This window comes from Dermacentor albipictus, chromosome 9, assembly GCF_038994185.2.
Source record: "Dermacentor albipictus isolate Rhodes 1998 colony chromosome 9, USDA_Dalb.pri_finalv2, whole genome shotgun sequence".
Classification (NCBI taxonomy): Eukaryota; Metazoa; Arthropoda; class Arachnida; order Ixodida; family Ixodidae; genus Dermacentor; species Dermacentor albipictus.
In genome coordinates this window covers 53,094,961-53,116,966 of record NC_091829.1, presented here as the reverse complement: position 1 = coordinate 53,116,966, position 22,006 = coordinate 53,094,961, and the positions used below count along the sequence as shown (strand labels likewise).

At 48.6% G+C, this 22,006-nt stretch overlaps 2 protein-coding genes across 2 annotated transcripts in view; one reads left to right on the top strand and one right to left on the bottom strand.

Moving 5' to 3' along the window:
- The window catches only part of LOC135918290 (uncharacterized), a 343,130-nt gene that overhangs the window by 16,751 nt on the left and 304,373 nt on the right, over nt 1–22,006 (bottom strand). The window lies entirely within an intron of this gene.
- Nucleotides 1–22,006, top strand: part of LOC139049872 (uncharacterized) — a 64,342-nt gene that overhangs the window by 417 nt on the left and 41,919 nt on the right. The window contains exon 2 of the mRNA XM_070525714.1: nt 11,785–11,882. Coding sequence (XP_070381815.1) covers nt 11,785–11,882 — 98 coding nt within the window. The remainder of the gene's footprint in view (nt 1–11,784; nt 11,883–22,006) is intronic.

Here is a 22,006-nt window from a genome sequence, read left to right as displayed (position 1 = left end):
AGGAATGTGGAAAATGAAAAGCAGGGTTCATTGCAGATGAGCCTAAGGTATGCGATCCTGTAGCGCACACTGGGAATGGGAAGCGGACATGGAAAAGTTTATTTGATACTTGAACCCTCGATCGATTATAGCGCCAGAGTAAACAGCCAACAGACTGGAATGCTTTTAGGCGTTGCAATACCTATAGGGCCGAAGGAGCCGGTTAAATTGGTCTGTTGCGCTAGCCGCAGTTTATGCGCGTTTACTTATGTTACTGTGGTTTTGGAGGTGACGTTTCCTTTAAAGGTGTTTAAGCGAGTTATTTTCAATATCTCTACATAAAAAGCAGTAGCCGGCGCCAATAAAACGCGACACCAACTGCTAAGCATCATATAATAATATAAGCGGAAGCGCGGTGAAGCGATCGTTCATCTGCTCTTCAAGTCGATATTTCAGTGCAAAAACAATGAAGGTGCATTAAATGTGGTCGGTCTTCTAAGTGCTAAGTGGTAGGCAAGTTAGTTTGATGCGCCCAACGGCGCTTGCGTAGCACTTAGAGGTATCTGTGAAGCTCAGAAGCATGTGCTCGGCAATTGCATACGAAAAGCATGTTGCCGTACAAATGCAATGGGACGCGACAAGTTGCCTTCTTTTCCCGTGTAATGGAAGCGAACAGTACGCCACTGTATAATGATTCTTTCTAAGTCGAAGGAAGTGGTCGTCGTTTTAACGCAGGCCCTTCTAGAAGAGCCCGTGGAAAACAGAAAAACGTTATGCAGATGCAACATACATGTTGAAATCCATCTCAAACGCAGTCTTCGTGAAGCACTTTCAAGGCCAGCTTCAAAGATAAATCTACGTACTGTCGATATAGAGGAGTATCCGTGCAAAGTTTTAGGTTTGAAATACAAGCGGTTGCGTCGGGAACTCGTCGCAAATGTAGACGTTTTTTTTACGAAACTGAAAGAACAGGAACAAAAGCAAAAAAGCGACCATTACGGCACGCCGTCAAAGACGCATGACTCAGAACGGGCGGCTGCTTGTTATGGCCCCCGAGATGAAGCATCACTCGCTACGGCCCGCGGCGCGCTGAAAGAATCTCGGAGGCAATGTGCTGGGACTCTCATTTTATCCGCCATCTACCATGTGCACGCATCTTCTCCTTAGATGTTGTTCGGAGGTTACTGTTAAAAGAAAATTGAACAATTATAGGCTCTGCGGAATGGCTAAGATTGCCTAAGCGGTGTTTACCACTAATTTATTACCGATTAACGAAGAGGCGACATTCTAGTGCAGCTGCATCCTTTAGTGCAATGCCATAAACCCAACTGCGATGGGCCCAATTGTTTCCGTCGTCAATGTATGCAGCGCACAATCTCAAGCAACGCTTAGGTTGAGCACCCCAACATTCACAAGATAGGTCAAACTGCAAGCGGCTGTTCATTCAAGTGCGCATGGTTAGACCTCGACGGAGTGACTGGACGAGAAACAAGGTGACGTTTTATGTTTTGCCTCGGGAAGAACTGCGAAGAGTGATGTACGCATCGATAAGTGCAACGCGAAAGATGGCTGGTTAGTTGACTACCATTTGACCGTTTGATTTCGGCCTCACTGGCCCAACGAAAAAAGTGCCACTTGTGCGCATGCGACGGTCTGCAAAGTCCGCGATGGTATAATAAGAATCCTTCACGTAAGGACTCGCCGCCACATCTGGTATTGATCGATGTCACACACGTGGACGTAGCTTGCGTTTTGATGTCGCGAGCATGTCCTGTACAAACAGTTTCAGGAGAACGTCAAGAAAAAAAACTAATTTTGCTTGGACAGAAGAGCCGAGTTTGAGAGCCGGAGGTTGGCGCTCACAGTGAAAGTTTCTGGTGGAAATGAAACATCATTGATAGTGCAACCATGTTCTCACGTTTTCACGCCTACATTCAGGCATAAAGGGTCTTTTTTTTCTGCTTGTCGTGCTTCCATTTATGTGTGCGCGTTAAGCGGCAGACAGCCAGCGCACGTCTTGCTTAGGGTTAATGCGATACTTCCCTAGCGAACCCTCGTGGACTTTGCTGACCGCATATCTTGTGCTGCTGTCCACTGCTACTGCTAAAGCTGCTTCTTTCTCGCCGAACAGTTCACTCGAAGAAAATGGGCAGTGGTTTCAGAGCATAAGAAAGCGTGAAGGCAAAAAAAAAAGAAAGAAAAAACACCGCACGCGTAACTGCTCCTGCCGATGAGCTCTTTGAGACGATTGCTGAACGCGCCATATCTCGTAGCACCACGTGCACGCGAGAGCACGTGCAAGCAGTAGCGCTAGGAATGCACAAGCACAACGTTTCCATCACACGCACGCGCTCTCGCGCGAAAGCTTTCGTGCAGACGAGGGCTCACTTGGGCCGTAAAAATAAGTTTCACCCTCAGAAGTGAAAGAGTGGGTCAATCGGTTTATGCATCGTCACCTCACATCCTCGGTGAAATAATCCAAACCCGTGAAGTTAAATAAGGGTGTAAATCTGCTTATGGTGCTACGGTTGGTGGTGGCGCTGTGACCGTTGCCTTCGCCGCTCTGGCTGACAATTGCGAGGCGCGTTCATCATTGACGTCCGATGCGCGCATCTCTGATGCAACTGCGCCCTGTGGCCTTCCCGGTTTAGTGAAGCTTCGCCTCCCTCGAATCACAGCAGTGCGTGGGTTCTACATGATATAATTTTCAAGCGAAGCTGTTAAGGATAAAACCCCTTAAGCTTCGTAAAGTAGCGCCATGCATTGAAGAATGCTGCCTCCTCCTCTCGCACAGTCGTCTGCAGAGGTCATAGGCTAGTTATCTGCAGGGTTTCCCTCTATATCAAGAGGGAAAGTAAAATTAGTCAAGAAGGAACAAACCAACTATGATGCAGTAAGGGGTACAAGCAGACGAATTCAGGATGGTACTTGTAAACAAATATACAGCCTTAGAACACAGGGATGAAAAGGACATAGAGGTAAAGATTGTAACAATAACTAGACAGGCTTCAGAAGCAGCCAATGAAGTGGGAGGTAAGGCACCAAGACAACCAGTAGGTAAGCTCACCCTAGTTACAAAGGACTTAACAAAGAATGCAGAATTCATGAATGTGTCCAACTCATGAGATCAAATAGAATTCGCAGAACTCTCTAAACTGCTCAACAAGGAGAAAGTAAGGGATATTCAAAATTATAACATCAGAAAGACTGGTGGAGCAGTAAAAGATGGACGCAGCATGAAATCAGTGAGAAGAAAACTTGGCATAGGACAAGCCAAGATGTATGCACCTAAATATAAGCAGGCTAATATCATCAGTAATTTATAGGATGTAGTAAAGGCAGTGGCAGTATTCTATACTGACCTGTAAAGTAGCCAGAGGAGACACGCTAACCTCATTCAAAGCAGGAGTGAACAGAATACACAGGCTCATTCTATAACTAACGATGAAGTTAGAAGGGCCTTGCAAGGTGTGACCCGGGGAAAAGTGGCAGGAAAAGATGGAATAACAGTCAATTTAATGAAGGAAGGACATATCACGCTTAAAAAGCTTGCGGAGCTTTATATACAATGTCTCACGACTTCAAAGGTTCGAGAGAACTGGAAGGACGCCAATATTATACTAATGCACAAAGAGGGAGACGTTAACGAATTCAAAAATTTTTATTGGACCATTAGCTTACTTTCGGTATTGTATAATCTACTCACCAAGATAGCTTACAATAGAATAAGGGCAGCGCTTGACTTCAGCCAACCAAGAGGACTGACTGGGCTCAGGAAGGGATGCTCTACAATGGATCGCATCCATGTCATCAATCAGGTAATCGAGAAATCTGCACATTATAATCAACCTCTCTAAATAGCTTTCATAGGTTATGAAAATACATTTCATTCAGTAGACACCAGCACTCCTAGAGGCACTACATAATCAAGGAGTGCACAAGACATACGGGAATACCTTGGGAAATACTTACAAAGATTCCACAGATAGATTGGTTATCCACAAGAAGACTACAAAGATACCTATAAAGAAAGGGCTCAGGCAAGGAGACACAATTTCTCCAATGCTACACACTGCATGCTTGGAAGAAGTATGCAAGTAGTAAGGCAGTGAAGGGAGCTAGTTTGTGGACGCTCACGATTAAACCGCGCTTAATGTTACTCTGACGATTTTAGGTACTACGTACGTACGTCCACGCCCTGACCTTCGCTTAAAATTGTCAGTGTAACACTAAGCGCAATAGAATCTTGAAGAAGTGTTCAAGCTATTAAACTGGGAAGGCGTAGAAGTGAGGATCAACGGAGAATATATCAGCAACCTTCGGTTTGCAGATGACACTGTCATGTTCAGCAACACTGGAGACGAATTACAACAAATACTTGAGGACCTTAACAGAGAAAGTCCAAGAGTGGGGTGGAAAAGTGTGTTCTGTTTTATATGCAGAAGACAAAGATAATGAACAATGACCTGAAAAGGGAACAAGAGCACAAGATCGCCAGTCAGCCTCTATACTGGTGGGCAACTTTGTGTATCTATGAAGGGAAAGGTACGGGCGCGTGGCTGCTGCACATGCGTTACCACGGCAAGTAGTCCGGCAGAGTTGACAGTGAGTTGGTTTGCTCGGAACAGACGCTGAATCGACGCAGCTTCCATGTGCGACGGTTTCGCGTTTCGCCTGACGCGGAAGGGAAAAGATGCAGAACAAGTTAACGCATACAGTCAGTGCTGTGTTCTGTCTGATTTAACTGATGTTAGTACGGGTTTACGTCTTCGTTTCACCAGCCTAAACTGACGTGGATTAAAATGCGGGACGTTTTTTAGAAGCGCTCTCACTTGGGCGCGCTTCGCCTCAGTAGCTTTACCTTCATAGCCGCAAGAAATTTTCCGGGAGTATAGAGGCTGTGAAGGAGTACGTTGATCTAGATCAATTACTCACAGGTGATCCAGATTAAGAGAACGTAATTGACAGCATAATGAAGATGGCTCGGAGTGCATACGGCAGGCGTTGCCAGATCCTTACTGAGAGGTTACCACCATCATTGAAGAGAACGGTGTACATACAGTGTATTCTATCTGTGCAAACACATGGTGCAGATACTTGGAGGTTGGCAAAGAAGCTCGAAAGCAAGTGAGGACCGCGCAAACAGCGATGGAACGAAAAATGTTAGGCGTACCGTTAAGAGAAAGGAAGAGAGCGGTGTGGATCAGCGAGCGAACGAGGATAGCCAATATTCTAATATACATTGAGAGAAAAATAAATGGAGCGGGGCAAGTCATGTAATTCTTAGCACCCTCTGCGGCGTCACAGGACAGACGACCGCCGTGGTCAATTGCTTCGCTACTGCTGGAGACTGAGGGCCGGGGTTTGAATAAGAACACCTGGGTCCGGACATGCCGCCATTGGAATCTGAACCTGGCAACATTTAACGCTACACCGTTATCTTCTGAGGCGACTCTAGCAGTGCTATTGGAGGAATTATAGGGCACCAAATAGTACATTACTGGGCTTAGTGAGCTTAGGAGGACAAAAGACGCATATACAGTGCTAAAAAGCGGGCACATCCTGTGCTACCGGGTCTTTGCTGAGAGAGAGAACTAGGAGTGGGATTCGTGATTAATAAGAATTTATCTGGTAACATACAGGAATTCTATCGCATTAACGAGAGGGTGGCAGGTCTTGTTGTGAAACTTATTATGAAGTACAAATTGAAGGTCGCACAGGCCTACGCCCCCACATCGAGTCATGAAGACCAGGAAGGCGAAAGCTTCTATGAAGGCGTGAAATCGGCGACGTGCAAAGTCAGAACGAAATACACTATACTGATGGATGACTTCAATGCCAGTGTAGACAAGAAGCGGGCTGGAGACAAGTCAGCGGGGGAATATGGCATAGGCTATAGGAATAGCAGGCGAGAGTTATTAGTCTAGTTGGCAGAACAGAATATTATGCGGATAATCAATACCTTCTTCCGCTAGCTGGATAGTCGAAAGCCGGGAAAGAAGATATCGAAATAACTGCCCACCCGGCGATGCCCGAGGGGGGCTAAGGCGTCAATTACGGGGTTAACCTAGACTTTAAGAAAGAACAAATACACAGCCGTTGGACAACCCACGGAACCCAACGTATGCGGCAGTAAGAAGACTAGGAAGAACATCCGAATCGGTCATCATTAACTTCCAAGATCTGGAAGTACCGAGGGCCGTAAAATTTTTCAGTAAATGGGTTCCATGTCACCTATATAAAAAAAGTACGACGTGTGCTACGCATGCGGCAAGCTTGGAGACATTCAAGACGTCTGCCCAGATCCAACAAGTACCCGCTTCAGAGGCTGCGGGCTAAGAAATCAGCCGGAGGATCACGCCTGCGAGCCGAAGTGCCTCCTCTGGGGGAAGGAGCATCAGCTAGGGGACCCGTATCGCAGGGAACTCTACAGGAAGCCCCACTGGGTTAAACAACGCGACGCGGCCAGGGCCGAACAAGAAAAGGAAGGAGCGACCACAGGTAGAAGCAGGCCGACAACGGGGGTCACGCTACCGCCTGCGGCGAAAAAGCAACGATCCCAGTCCAGGGACAGAAGTGCATCCAGGCCGCCACCCAGGGACGACCAGATCCTCTGGTCAGGCCTCCAGAAACCAGAGGACAAGAGGACCCACTCTGGTATGCCTGTCAGCTTCGCAAGCGCAGTCTCCCAAGGTAGAACACCAGAATTAGAGGCACAGGCCTATTATTTAGGACAGAAATAGAAAAGAGAGATGAGGAAAATCGCCAGCTACGAGAAATAAGCAAAACCCTAACAGAAACAGTAAACCAATTCAAAGAGCAAGTTGGGCAGCTAACGAACCCAACAGTACGAGCTACGCATGCGGCGCCAAGAAGGCCGCTTACCCCAGTCCGGAGAATAGCTGCCCCCGAGACGCAGGACGAGGGCAGCATGGTGGTAGATACGGTAGGCACCGCGAAAAGGAAGGCAGAGGGGCACGAGACGCCTCCACCCGAGAGAAGAAAAAAGATGAACAGAAAGATTAACAAAGATGAACTAGAAGCGCTCCTCAAGGAACACGAGGAAAGGATGCTAACCAAACTAAGCGTTATCATAGATAAGAAAGCCCAGGCTATATCAAATCATATGAACGAACTTCTGACCGTGCTAGGAGGCGAAGAATGAGCTCATCCCGATCCCGAGCCTCCCTCGAGCCCGAAAGCCCCGTTCTCTTCCTCATCATGGCCAGGACAGAAACTAATAATTTAGCAGTGGAACTGCAGGGCTTTCAATCTCAGCATATTCTCAACCAAGGAGAGCCTCCACTTGCCGTGGAGTTACTGGAAACAGGCAAATCCGCAGTCAAAATTTCAGGGTACCGCACATTCGACAACGGAAGAGGGGAAAGATCTAGAGTAGCCACCCTAGTTAAAATGACATAGCGGTAATTGAACACGTTGTGAGTACGGACGAAGTGGAGGCCGTACGCGTAGAAATCCTTACGCCACAAAGAATAGGGGAAGCATATTTGTCCTGAACGCATACAGCCCCCCTCGTCACAAGAAGGTACAGTTCGAGGCCACATTTAAGAACGCGCTGAGGGCAGCAAAATCGTGCCTTTACTCGTATTAGGGGGCTTTAATGCGAAGCATCACGAATGGCGCTACACCAAAATCGACAGGGAAGGTAGCATGCTGTGAGAAGCAATTGAGAACACAGGACTCTCGCAACTAACGGACCCGGACGAGCCAACCAGAACGGGTAAGAGCATCTGCTGTGGCACAACAAAAGACCTAACACTAGGCCACAGGCCGGGCAAAACATCGTGGAAGAACACGGGTGAAAACCTCGGCAGCGATCACTTTTTCATCGAAATACAAATTGAGAGGAAACTAGGGGTGCCCACGTACATAGCCAAAGCAGGTCACCGCAGCTGACTGGGATAAATTCAGGGATATCAGATCAGCAGCAGACCTAGGCGAAATCGGAGACAAAACAGAGTGGACCTCAACCGTCGTCTCACACGTGAAACAGGCCACCGAAATGGTAGAGGGAGATGAGCTCCCATTCAGATTAGACAACATGCTTAGAAATATGTGGAATCGAAAGACAACCTTCGAGAATAAGCTAAAGCGCCGGAAATGGAACCGGAACCTAAAGAAGAAAATAGCCGAGTGCAATGAAGAAATAGAGAGCTACGCCTTCAAACTAGAACAGCAAAGGTGGGATCAAGAATGCGACGAGCTAGAGAAGAATATGAGCCGTCCCGACACGTGGCAGGTGCTGCACCACATCATAGACTCCACCAACACCAAAACTCATGCCAACATAGAGCAAATCAAGGCGAGATACAAATTTGACGGAACCGATGAAGAGCTCGTCGACCGACTTGAAGAAATTTTTATAGCCCCCCATACCCAGCAGCGGATAAAGAATATCAGGGAGCAGAGAATCCGCTATTGGACGAACCGATTATAGTAGCAGAGGTCAGAGCCGCGCTCTTTGACTTCAAAAGGAACACAGCCCCTGGCCTAGACAAGATCACCTACGGTACGCTAAGAAACTTAGACGACGCCTCTATAGTTCACCTTACAGCTTATCTGAACAATGTGTGGGAATCAGGGGAAGTCCCTAAAGACTGGAAACACGCCCAATCATTTTAATCCACAAGAAGGGTGAAATCCCGGGTATACAAAATCTCAGGCCAATTTCACTGACCTCGTGTCTAGGCAAACTAATGGAGAAGGTAATTCAGACGCGACTAACTCTATTCGCGGAAGAAAGCAGCATCTGGCCTCACGAGATGGTAGGTTTCAGAGCGCACCTTAGCGCTCAAGATACCATGCTAAGACTCCAACACGATATTATGGACAAACGAAAGACCAAAGATAAGAGAGCAATAATGGGCATAGATTTAACCAAAGCGTTTGATAGTGTCAGCCACTCGGCCAACCTCGACGGCCTGTCGGATCTTAACGTAGGGAAGATGACCTTCGCCTACATAAGATCTTTTCTCAAGGACAGAACAGAGACCCTGCACATGCAGAGCCTCAACTCAGAAGAGATTATATTACGAAACAGGGGCACCCTGCAAGGAGCCATCCTATCCCCTTCTTATCTAATTTAGTTACGAAAGACCTCCAGGGCAAGTTAGGAAGGATCGAAGGACTAAAGACGAGCGTCTACGCAGACGACGTCAAAGTTTGGCTCAATGAGGGCAGCGATGCGTCTATCGAAGAAAGGCTCCAGCGGGCAGCCGACTTCAGAGACTTGCATGCCTAAAGTAAAGGGCTGAGCTGCTCCCCGACGAAGTCGGAACTACTAATCGTCAGGCACAGGACGAGAACAGACAACGCATGTCCTCCTAAAATCTCGATAGACTTAGACATGAAAGAAATTCCGCAAGTAGATGAGATGCGAATAATGGACATGTTCATAAGCAAAAGAGGAAACAACCACACGACTATAGCTAAGCTAGAGACGCACGCAAACCAAGTGGCAAGCATCATTAGAAGAATCTCGGCCAGAGGCAGAGGGCTAAAGGAGAAGAATAAGTTAAGGCTGGCCCAGGCTTTCATCTTGAGTCGGATCTGCTACTCAACCCCATTCCTTAACATTAAAAAAGCAGAAATAAACAAGTTAGACGTCATAATAAGGAAATGTACGAAACGGGCACTGGGACTATTAACCTCGACCTCAACTGAAGCACTAGAGGGAATGGGGGTGCATATCACATGTAAGGAGTTAGCGGAAGCAACGAGAACGGCACAACTCGAACGCCTGAGTCTAACCGAGACGGGACAGCAGGTTCTAAACTCGGTAGGACTACAAACGAACAGAGGAACCAAATACCAGACGTTCCACATTGAGTCGAAAATTAGGAAAGCCCTCATGGTCGCACCGATACCTAAGAACATGCACCCACAACACGATCAGGAAAGACGCCAGCACAGAGACAAACACTTGGCAACAAAGCTAAGCAGAATGCCGCCCGAGACGGTTGCCTTCACAGATGCCGCCCTTGGCGGAGACGTAAGCTCCGTCTCAGTGGTAGTCGACGGGTCCGGAGCAGAACAGGGCGCGATATATACAAGCGAAGTAGGCGCCACGACAGCGGAGGAAGCAGCCATAGCCCTAGCGTGTTAGTACGGACGCGAGGGTGATCGTCAGCGACAGCAAATCGGCTGTAAGGAATTTCTGCAAAGGCAAAATATCAGAATACGCGTACAGCATAATATCGAAAGGTAACATAGACAGAGGGATCACCATAGCCTCGGACCCCACTCACTCCAACATACAAGGAAACGAAGCCGCCGACGCCCTCACCCGAGCGCTCATTATCCGGGGACGGGGGGGACGGCAGCCTCAACCTAACTTTAAGGTCGCGACGCTCGCGACCTACCACGAGGTCAGAGAGCACTACAGATTAGGACGTCGGAAATATCCACTCCCGGATAGGTCCCTCATGTCCGCAGAGGCAGCCACCTGGCGCCGCTTGCACGCCAAGAACCACATGTCTTCCAGATGGAGATACCTCACGCAAATGGGAAATCTGGAGAACCAATTCCTATGGACCTATGGGAGTGCAGCCACTCCCCGGGATATATTTTATTCAAGGTCGAAGAAGCATGGGAGCCCGCACTTCATAGCGAAGACCCGGCGGCACAGGCCAACATTGTCCGTCTGGCAGCCGAAGCGGCAAACCGCTTCGTCTACTAACACCTGCCCCTTAGGGTGACATTGGGCTCCCTGGACGTCTACGAGCGGTACCGGAGCTCCGGTGTCACCCATTACGGACAATAAAAGTTTTCTCACTCACTCACAAGCGGGCGAGCGTTGTTAGACGCTGGGCGCGTCGGGATGTGTTGGCCGCGTCCCCAAGTACGTCGAACCATCTGTCGAACTTGACGCTGTAGATCTCACCAATGTTATTTTATGAGTGGGCTCGTTCACGGAACGTCGAACTATATTTAGGCCTTTAAGAGACTCTAGGTTTAATACGGATGCAATACACGAATCATATCGAGAAAAATAAAAACCGAGTACTCGCTTTCTGACGCTGGCACGGTCATTTGCGACCAACTGTGGCAACAGGAGGTCGAGCCTTTCGCGCGAACAGCATACACTGAATACTTTCTCAAAAACAAAGTTCATACCTTTTTGCTATTCCCACTGTGCTGGATCCGGAAATAGCTTCGGTGCGTTCACTTCTCGCAGCAAAGCCAAATCATAGGCCGTTCAAAAGTACAACCTTCCGTTGGTCGCCTTCAACGCCGACATTTTGCGAAACTTGTCGTGACTGACGGAAGGACAGCGCGACGGTAGAGCGAAAGCAATAAGGCTTTATTTAGCCATCTACTTAACAGCGGCGGACGAACTGCCCGGTTTTACGCAACAGGAATGAAAGCGCGCGCCAGATTGAATGCCGGTGCTTTTAAGCACAACCAAAGACAGAGTGGCAACGCTTGCGCCGCTACGACGGGGCATGCCTAGCTGTGACGCCTTGTCGCCTAGGCGCGCGACATGTCAAACTATCTTGTGTCGTGCACTCCCGAACAAACGAAAACCATGAAAGCAGCACGCATGGTTCCCCACGTACGCACGCAAGAATCGGATGCATGCGTATACACAGCGGCCGCGTTTGCCTCACACACCGTGCGTGTTGCGTTCGGCATATGCGCCCTTGGCAGGACGTAGCGATCTTGCGTACGCAACGCCGTTACGTACGCAACGTCCCCAGTACTAAAACTGTCTGTTATTACAAGGCATTGCTTCTTTTATCGTGATATGCTTGTGTTCTAATGTATCGTTCTTATTTTGTCCAGGACGACGCGCAATACAAAGACGAGCAGGTGGTGGTTGGGCCAGACAAGTTGTTCATCGGCTTCACTATTCGCCTTTTCCTCTACAACAAGGACCAATCGTAAGCGCCCGTTAATGTTTCGCACCAGCGGAAGCTCTTGGTGAACCGAGGGACGTTTAAACAAAAGCGAATCGCTTTCTTTAATTTTTACACCGTTTCCCCAATGCCGGCGGGCGGGCTGTCTGCTCTGATAGAATAACGAGAGAGTATAGCGAGGTGTAGAGAAGAGGGCTGTCGCGCAGGTGGAGCAAGCGGAGAGTATTTGCGTCAACGGAACAGAAGGAATGGTGGCGGTGTTTTTGCAGCTCCCTGATTGGTCAAAGAGGCACCGACGTCACAGGAGAGCTTTTACTCTCTGTGTCGGTGATGCAGTGGCCGTACATGCTGCTGCGACGGCTGGCAGAATAGGAACAGAAATTGGAAATGCAACGCGGGCTCCGCATCAACGGGATGCAACAATGACCGCCGAGGAAGGACAAGAAACGTGCGTAAACAACTTTCACAAATAATTTAGGGTATTCAGAAAGCTGTTCGCTTACTCCGACAGTCATCTTGGATGGTTTCTGCGTAACATTTACTTCGAATGATCGTTTTCTGTACCAGGTGCCAGATGTTTTCCTCAAATATGAAGCCAGATTTGAAAAAAAGTGCTACATCGTAGGCGAAAGAAGCCAACGGCATGCTGTTCGTAGTCGGCTCGTGTTGTTGTGACCCTATTTGTCGGAGTATAGATACAGCGAGCTAACTAGTTATGTTGAGCACTCTACATATCAACAGCGTAGGCGGCAGCTACATCGCCCTCGGAGCTCTTCTACATGAGCACAGCGCACGCTAAATCTTTCTGGCAAAGCATGAATCACACAGAGAGGATGTCTCTTAAAGACCCTCCGTCTTTCGGGGATCACTTGCTAAGGAAACAGTTCTCGTCATAATCGGCCACTACGGTGGTCATGCAGACGTCGAGGAGGAGTAGGTCCACACAAAGCAATCGTGCCGCTTTTGAGATATAGAAAAACAACTTTATTGAGCAAAACGATGGCTTTGAGGAGCTTAATTAGTAGGATGGATAATTGGACATGTTGGTGACCGATAACCGTAAGTGTACAGCGCGAAGGTTACACGTGGACAAGACAAGTGACAAGGGTAAGCGCAGACTGCCAAATGAAGTTCTATTATCAATGCGCCGGATTCATACTTGTTCTTGTTTCTTGTTTCGTACATGTTTAACCTTCGTGCTGTAGATTCACGATTTGAGATGCTCGCGGAAAGTGGAAGCGCATACACCTTACTCATTGCGCCAGCGGTGAGAGGGAGAGATGAACAACACAAGCCGCCATAAGGAATGCCGCTCCCCGAAATTCCCAGTGATGTCACAGAGAAGTCGCTCGTTAAGAAAAGACACACGGAATCTTGAAAGAATGCCGAATTTGTGAACATTTCAGTGTCCACGTTCACTCAGCGCAATGTTGTTCGACGTCAGTACCACAACGACCTCCGCCTCGGCTCTTCGGCGAATGCATATACACCTGGATCTACCAACTAGCCTGCCTCTCCCTGTTAAATATACTTTGCCCACAGGCCACACTCGAGCGACTGCGATAGCACTGTTTTAAGGGAACAAGAATCCGCTTGCGGTCTAAACCAAATTCATATTGACGCTTCGACACACATGCTCCGCTGATGTCAGGAATAGGCCCACCAAGTCATCAGCTTTCGTTACACGGCTTCCGAGATCAGCGCAATTTTGGAGCGCAGCTCTTAGGCGCCCCTTCCAGTGGCGAGCGTCGGCGCAACCGAGAGAACGAGCACAACGAAAGATGAAAGACCGAACCCGAAGCGCAGCCGGGGATAAAAGATGCGAGGAGGAAGGCGGAGGAGGAGGGTATGGTGAAAGCGTGAGAAGAAGTGCGGCGACGATGGCTACGAGATGGCGCCAGAGTAGCGCACGTCGTCTGGGAGACCTATCGGCGGCAGCTGGTGTGAAACGCGCCCACGCTAAAGCCCCTTAAACTTCGTAAAGTACTGCCACGCTTTGAAGAATGCCGCCTCCTCCTCGCGCACTCTGGCCGAGGCCGACGCCGCGTCGCTATTGGCCTAATGGCATTACGTGGACCCTCGCGCCGTGCATCAGCGCCATTTTTGCTCGAGAAGCGTCTACGGAGTGACGAGGAGAGCATGTTGGCGCCGTTGCTACGCTCGAGCTGTGTAGGCGGCGCCACGGTGGAGGAGGGAGCGTGAAAGAGAGCAGAAACGAGGAGGAGTGAAGGCGGAGGAGGAGAGTGTCAGTACTTTACGAAGTTTAAGGGGCTTTAGCCCACGCGTCACCAACGCGCCGCCTCTCGCGAGCTCCAGATTAGCGAGAGCCAGCGCGTTTGCAACGTGCCACGGGAGACAGATTGTTCGCGCCAGCCAATATATTGCGAAATGAAAACATGTCTGACTGTGTCTCTCTGTGTTTGTCTGTAACCGTTTTCTCGTTAGGTTATTAACTGGCTATGCGCCACTTAGCATGTGCCGCTTTTGAGTGAACGTGTTTGACGCCAACTTGGGTCACCGCATGCGTCCCATTCATGTACGTTCCTGTACGGGTGGTCACGGGAAGACTACAAATGAAGCTGCGCAGGGTGATATGGGCTGGAGTAGTTTTAAAGTGAGGGAAGCTCGAAGTAAAATTGAATATGAAGAACGACTGAGGAATATGGAAGAAAGTAAATTGGCTGTGAGAGTGTTGAGGTATCTGTACAGGAAAAACATTGATTCACAGTGGAGGAAAGGAACTAGAAAGCTTACCAGCAAGTATGCGGCCTGTAGGGTGGTCAACACAGCAACAGAGGACGTCCAGAGGAAAGTCGAAGATGCTGAAATAATCTCGTGGGTGGCGGCAATGGAAAAGGAACCGGCCATGAGTAACTACTTAAGAGGAAAAAACGAAATCAGGAAAGAAACAATTTATGATAACTCAAAGGGAAGCTCATTACTTTTCGAGGCGAGATAAGGATGCCTCAGAACACGCACCTATAAAGCGAAATATAAGAAGGAAGAATAAGCATGTGCTCGCTGCAGTAAAGCTAGGCAAACGATGCAGCATGTTTTATTAGAATGTGAAGACATCTGCCCTACGGTCGATTTAGGCACCACAGGCCTCCTTGAAGCGCTTGGGTTCAGCGAGAGCAGGGGCAAAGTAAACATGTCCGCTATAGAGATCAGTGAGAGGCGATTGGAATATAGGTGGATGAAAAGTAGGGAAACGACAAAAAACGGAGACGTACAAGAACAAAGTTCGCAATAGGGGTTCAGAAAATGATGTTGTAAGAGTTCGTAGGTTTTTTGTTCTCTTTTTTAATTTCGGTAGTACTTTAGGTAGTATAATAGCAAGAGCTTGGTGGCGCAACCCACCACCCCGTTCCAAAGGGGATGCTCATAAGATCCATCCATTCATCCATCCATCGTCAACCAAAGCAGCAGGCCCGGCGCGCTGGGCTTCTCGAACATGCGCGCGAATGAAGGTAGCGCTAGGCAATTGTGTCGTATATGTTTGTGAACTAGTCTAAGCGCCTGGCGAGCCTTTCGGAAGCGAGGTTAGGTATACATCATCTTGAATACCTAGGCATAGTATTGCTAGCGACACCTAAACATGCTTCGCAACTCGTGAAAGTCCACTGTAGAGACTATTCATCACTGGGGATGGATGGAAAAACTTTAATAAGGTCATTAGGTCGCGCTAGTTTCCTATCCCGAAACGGGTCACTCCCACGTTGGGGCCTAAAAGACCCAGCCTTTCGGCCGCCTCACAATCCCCTTGGACTGCCCATAGCTGTTCTAATGTGAGACTGCGTAGAGCTGCGTCCCACCGTTCTTCAGTGTTGTCTTTGCCACTGCGTAACATGGAGCAACTCCAGAGCACAACACTAAGATCTATGGTGTCATTACATTTATCGCATGTTTTGGGTGTAGAGAACTGCGGATATGTATGTTTGAATAATTGCGGGCTCGGATAGGTTCTTGTTTGCAGGTGCCTTGGCGTAATGGCCTGAGCTCTATTTGGTTTACTGTGCGGAAGGGGGAAGATCGTGCGTCCTAGGTAGAAGCCGTTAGCTAACTCGTTGTACGTGAGGAGGTGGTTTCTGCAGTCTGGAAACTCAGTGCCTTCTTACCTTGTCCCTGCACGGTTGGCAAGTCCTCGTGCAGCAGTGTGGGGAGATTCATTGAGGTTCGGGGAGCACCGGTGATTTCTCCCATATGAGCAGTAAACCATACGATTGCGCGGGGCTTGACGACCTTTCTGCCGAGAATTGCCAGGGCCTGTCGAGAGATGACTCCTTTGGCAAGTGCTCGCACGGCTGCTCTAGAATCACTGTGGATCCTTGGTCTCTTTGGGTCTAAAAATACCAATGCAATGTCAACCTGTTCTGTAGTTTCTGTTCGTGTAGTGTACGTGGAAACCGAGTTCACGGCTTCACCTTTGCCGTTCAGAAGGGTCGCTGTGAAAGCTTGTCACTGGACATGGAAGCCGTGTCGACAGGCGAGCAACGCGGCTAGCAGACGACAGAAAATGATGACCGCACAACACTGCAGCAGTCCTTCTGACAGAAGGAGGAAGCCCGAATAGTGTTGTAGTCAGTTCGCTATGCAGGCAGACGGTGCCGTTCAAAGACCTGTTTATTCTTTCACTGTGTGCCCAATTAGCGTAGTTGTCTTTGTAGATATTTCGCAAGATATTCATGTATGCCTCTTGTACTCCTTGATTACTCAATACCTAAGACTGCTGGTATATGTGCTGAATAAATGCCGTTTAGTAATTTATGAGAGCCGCACATCGAGGTTTATTGCCGTCTGCAGACTTTTCAATTACCTGCTATATAACATGGCCCTGATCCATTGTAAAATATTCCTTCCGGAATCCGGCCTGCTCTTTTGGTTGATTGAAACAAAGTGTCATGATTCGATTGGAAATTATCTTCGTGACTTTGCACAAAATACTGAAAGCAAGCTAGTGGGCCTTTAATTGAATTATGTTATGTCTGTCTTCGTATGGATTAGTATGCTGGCATTCTTCCAGCTATCGGCACACTTCCAGGCACTGAGTATACTCAATGCCACAGGACATGAACTGGAAAGCACGCGGCCCCTTATATGTAAGGGGTCGCTTGCCTTTCAAGTATATTATCTCCTCCATCTTTCATTAAATGGACTGCTATTCCGCCTTCTCTTGTCACTTTTCTACGGTACATGTTGTGGAACGCCCTTCTAAATTAATCTCTAGTAATGAAAGGAGCCTCTTTATCCATTTGATCCCTACTTCAAATTAAGGTTGCATGGCGTATCTGGGTACTGGACATGCCAGTATCGAATTCCTCTGCTGCTTTTACTATATCACCGATATTGCTGAGGTTATTGCCGTGCTTATATTTCACTGCATACCTCTTGCCGATCTCCGATCTCCGAGGACTTTACTGATATGCAGCCGTCAAGCCGGCTAGCGCCCAGGAAACGTGGAAGTGCGTCAAGCGATACAGACAGCAAGGCCAATGAGATATGCTCGGACAGCTACGACTCGTCGGACGATGACTTTCAGGTCATGATGAGTAGATCAGCGCAAAGAAGACTACTGCAGGCATCTTCGGCGATCAGTGCTTCTACCGTGAAGAATACACCACTGTGCTGGCCGCACGCTCTGCTCTTTATGCCCGCGGACCCGGCGAGCAATTTGCGGCTCCTCAACAGGCACGTCCTCTCTTCGTTACCGAGAGAATCGCACCAAATGAGATTAAAGACGTGCGAATAAACTCGCGGAAAAATGTCCTGGCAGTTGATGTCTTCCTTCGCAGCACCCTACAGGACCTCCGTAATATAACTGAGATAGACGATGTAAAGGTGCGATCAATGATCCCTACAGGCGGCGATCGTACTGCGGGAGTAATTTATGACGTCGACGTTGCCATTCCTAATGACTACTTGCCAATACAGTTAAAGCCAACGACAGAAGGTACTTTCATTACAAGGATTTTCAGACTGGGAAACACATGCTGTGTGAAGATTTTGTTTGAACGAGACAACCTTCCTTCCCACGTCAAAGTAGGTCATCTGCGCCATCCGGTACGATCATTCGTACGGAAGCCTCTCCAGTGCTTCAAGTTTTGCAAGATTGGCCACGTGAAGGGTGCCTGCGTGGACAACGTCGTTTGCCCGTGGTGCTCTGAGTCCTATTCAGAAGACGCCTGCAGCACACATGTTCTAAGGTGCCCTAACTGCAGTGGTCCTCACGAGGCCTCATCAAAGGATTGCCCGCGGGTGCGGAAAGAATTCGCGATCCTAAAACGAATGGCGCGGGACAATTTAACGCACCGAGAGGCTGCTGCCGCTGTTCGGCGACGTCGGCATCGACACCGAAAACATTCACAAAATCCCGCAACTGCAGATAGGAACACGCCAGCTACCATAGGAAGGTCTGTTGCATCCCCGCACAGCGCCACCAAGTCAGATACAAGGAAAGCAAACAAAGCGGCGAGGCTCGCCCGTCCTGAAGAATGGCCTGAGCTGCCGAGGGCACAACTCCCTGATAAGTTACCTCAAACCGCATCGACTTCGACGGCTTCGGCAACTGTTGAAGCGACGCTGGCTGACGACCTCCAGTTCATCAACATTCTGCGGTCGCTCATGAATGCCTTTTGCGTTATACTTACCAACATGAAATCTTCGTCTGCGCAAAGCGCGCTACAGGTGCTGGACACTGGGAGTCCAGTACTTGCAGCTCTTGGTTAAAATCATGGCTCTATAAAAGCCGTCTTTTCGTGACGAACTCCTCAACGCGTCCATATTTCAGCGGAACGCCAGAGGACTTAAGTCACGCATGTCGGAATTTCCCCAGTTTGTGTTCACAAATAAGTTCTCAGTCATCGTCATCGACGAGCCCCCATCAGATAACATCAGACTGTCCGGGTATGAGTGTTTCATGTCCGCCACCTGCGGAGAATGCAGCAAGATCATCGTATTCATACGACGTCATCTTACGTATGTCCATAAGAAAAAAAATACGTATGTCTGACAGTGAGGAAAGGCAAGCTCACTTCCACATTAACTGGAGCCGACGTAGCGCCCTCAAGTCGGTTGACTGCGAGTGGTTACGGCGAATCACGACAGCGACTCCGCAGCCTTTGGCGATTACTGGAGATTTTAATGCCCACCACCATCTCTGGGGAAGTTCTAAGATAAACTCGAGAGGCAGAAGATTAGTGTCATTTGTCTCCGAACAAGAACAGTGCTTGTTAAATGACAGAAGCGCCCCCTTTCTGTGTGGAACTGCCTACTCTAGCTGCCTCGACCTTACCTTTGACTCACGCTCCTTCACTAGAAAGGTCAGGTGGTTTCCGGATATTGAAACGCGGGGAGTGACCACCTATCCACTTAGGATTGAAGGGTTGACGAACTCCAAGTTGGCCGACGCCACGCAATGTATCGACTGGCCAATGTTCAAGTCAATTGTCGAAGACGGGTCTCGTCATGTCTTGTCCTCCAGCCTAGAGGACATCATAAAGCGTGCCCTAGAGGCTGCCAAGCATACGCTTCCGAGAACGTATACACGCACCGATTACGACATCGAGCTACAGAAGCTTCGTGCAATTCGTCGCCGAGCAGAGCGAAGATACAGGCGCACGAAGTCTGTACCTGACTTGAGGTTGGCCAGAAGAACTCAAAAGAAAATTCAGCGTCGCATGGACGAACTCGCATCGCAAATATGGAAGTCATTCTGCGAGTCTTAGGATCCACGAAAGGTTTTGTCTCACATATGGAGAACTGTTTGTGGTCTCCGGGGAACCCCTCAGCAGCGCCACCCTATTAAGTATCTGGCACTTCACCAACAATGCAGCGAGATTGACGTTGCGGAAGCTTTCTGCAGGAGGATTGCTGGCGAAACTAGTTCCACTGAAACATCGGCGCTCCACCACTCACCAATTTAACGCGACTCCGGCATGGACCGTCTTTTCTCCATGAAGGAACTCGAAGCTGCACTGGCCTTGTGCAAGCATTCGACTTCACCAGGACCCGATGGTATAACCTACCGTGCCCTATGTAATCTTGGTGAAGAAGCTCGGAAAGTGCTCCTGCTCTTGTTCAACCTTCGTCACGTACAGCGCATAGATAGACGAGGGACAAAAAAAAAAGGACGACGAAGACAAGCGCTGACTTCCAACTGTTCTTTAAAAACAAACATATATATATATATATATATATATATATATATATATATATATATATATATATATATATCTACTGTTTCACCAAGACAAAAGCTCCCCCTACAAAGCATCCACCCGACATGAGTATGCATTCAAAATTCATGACCTGCGATGAACGAGAGTGCACGTGCGACCTTAGAAAAACCAGGTCTTTATCTGTTAATGAAATTGATGGCTTGCTAACTGAGTCACGATCGCCAATCGCTGCTGCTTCAATGATCAGTCTGGTGGATTCATTAGAATGCCTAGCTAAGATGGTGGTTTTTTCCAAAAACCGGTATACAGCCGCATCGTGCGCAATGAACACCTAGAAAACCTTTCCACCCTTTGCGCACCTTATTGCTGTGTTCTTGTAACCTAATGTTAAGGCATCTACCTGTCTGCCCTACGTAAGACCGACCGCATTCCACACGTATTTTATACACAACACCTTTCGAATAAACTGTATACGTTTTTCTATCATTATTATTGCAAATCCTACGTTCCTAAGCAACCGGATTGGTTCTGACACAAAGATGGCCAAGTTATTTTGGAGCAGAAAATACAACTTTGATACCTGCTCTTCGTCCTGTTTCTTTAAGTTTGTGGGGGATTCCTTGAATGTACGGGATAACAGCTGTTTTCTTCGATCATGCACCTGAGGCGCAAAGCTGTGAGAAGCGGTGTTAAACTTACTACGCAAGTTCTCCGAGACTGAGACAAAAAAGTTGCTAGGTTACCCTGCCGCCCTCAACCGAGCTATCTGCGAATTGAAACTAGGTTCTATCAAATGGTAACAGGATTTCGTTAGTGCAATATGCAAACAAGCCTGAACGATACCTCTCTTTATCGTAGTAGCATCGCAGTAGCTCTTCATCGACGAGGTAGCACACACCGAACAAACGAAGTTGGCGTCAAAGAGTTTATTTGAAGCGCGGCACATACACACTAGCACATACCGAGTGCCCCAAGGTAGCCTCAAACGGTTCGCTGAAGAGCGGCACGACCCAGTAGCACATACCGAGTGACCGAAGTTGGCGTCAAACAGTTTTATTGAAGTGCGGCACATACCCCGCAGCACATACCAAGTGCCCCAAGGTAGCCTCAAACGGTTCGCTGAAGAGCGGCACGACCCAGTAGCACATACCGAGTGACCGAAGTTGGCGTCAAACAGTTTAATTTAGGCGCAGGACGAACCCTGTAACACGTAGCGAGTGCCTCAAGCTAGCCTCAAACGGTTCACTGAAGAGCGGGATGACCCAGTAGCACATACCCAGAGACCGATGTTGGCGTCAAAAAGTTTAATTGAAGCGCGGCACATAGCCTGTAACACATACCGGATGCCGCAAAGTAGCCTCAAACGGTTCGCTGAAGAGCGTTATCACCCAGTAGTACATAACGAGTAACCTAAGTTGGCGTCAAACTATTTATTTGAAGCCCGGCACATACCCAGTAGCAAATACCGAGTGCCCCAAGGTAGCCTCAAATAGTTCGCTGAAGAGTGGCACGACCCAGTAGTACATAACGAGTGACCGAAGTAGGCGTCAAACCGTTTCATTGAAGCGCAGCACATACCTTGTAACACATACCGAGTGCCCCAAGGTAGCCTCAAACGGTTCGTTGTAGAGCGGCATGACCCAGTAGCACATACCGAGTGGCCAAAGTTGGCGTCAAAAAGCTTATTTGAAGCGCGGCACATACTCAGTAGAACCTACCGATTGCCCCAAGTTAGCCTCAAATGGTTCGCTGAAGAGCGGGATGACCCAGTAGCACATACGCAGTGACCGAGGTTGGCGTCAAACGCTTAATTGAAGGGTGGCACCTACCCAGTAGAACATTGCGAATGCCGCAAGGTAGCCTCAAACGGTTCGGTGAAGAACGGAGTGACCCAGTAGCACATACCCAGTGACCGAAGTTGGCGTCAAAAACCTTAATTGAAGCGCGGCAAACACCCAGTAGAACATACCA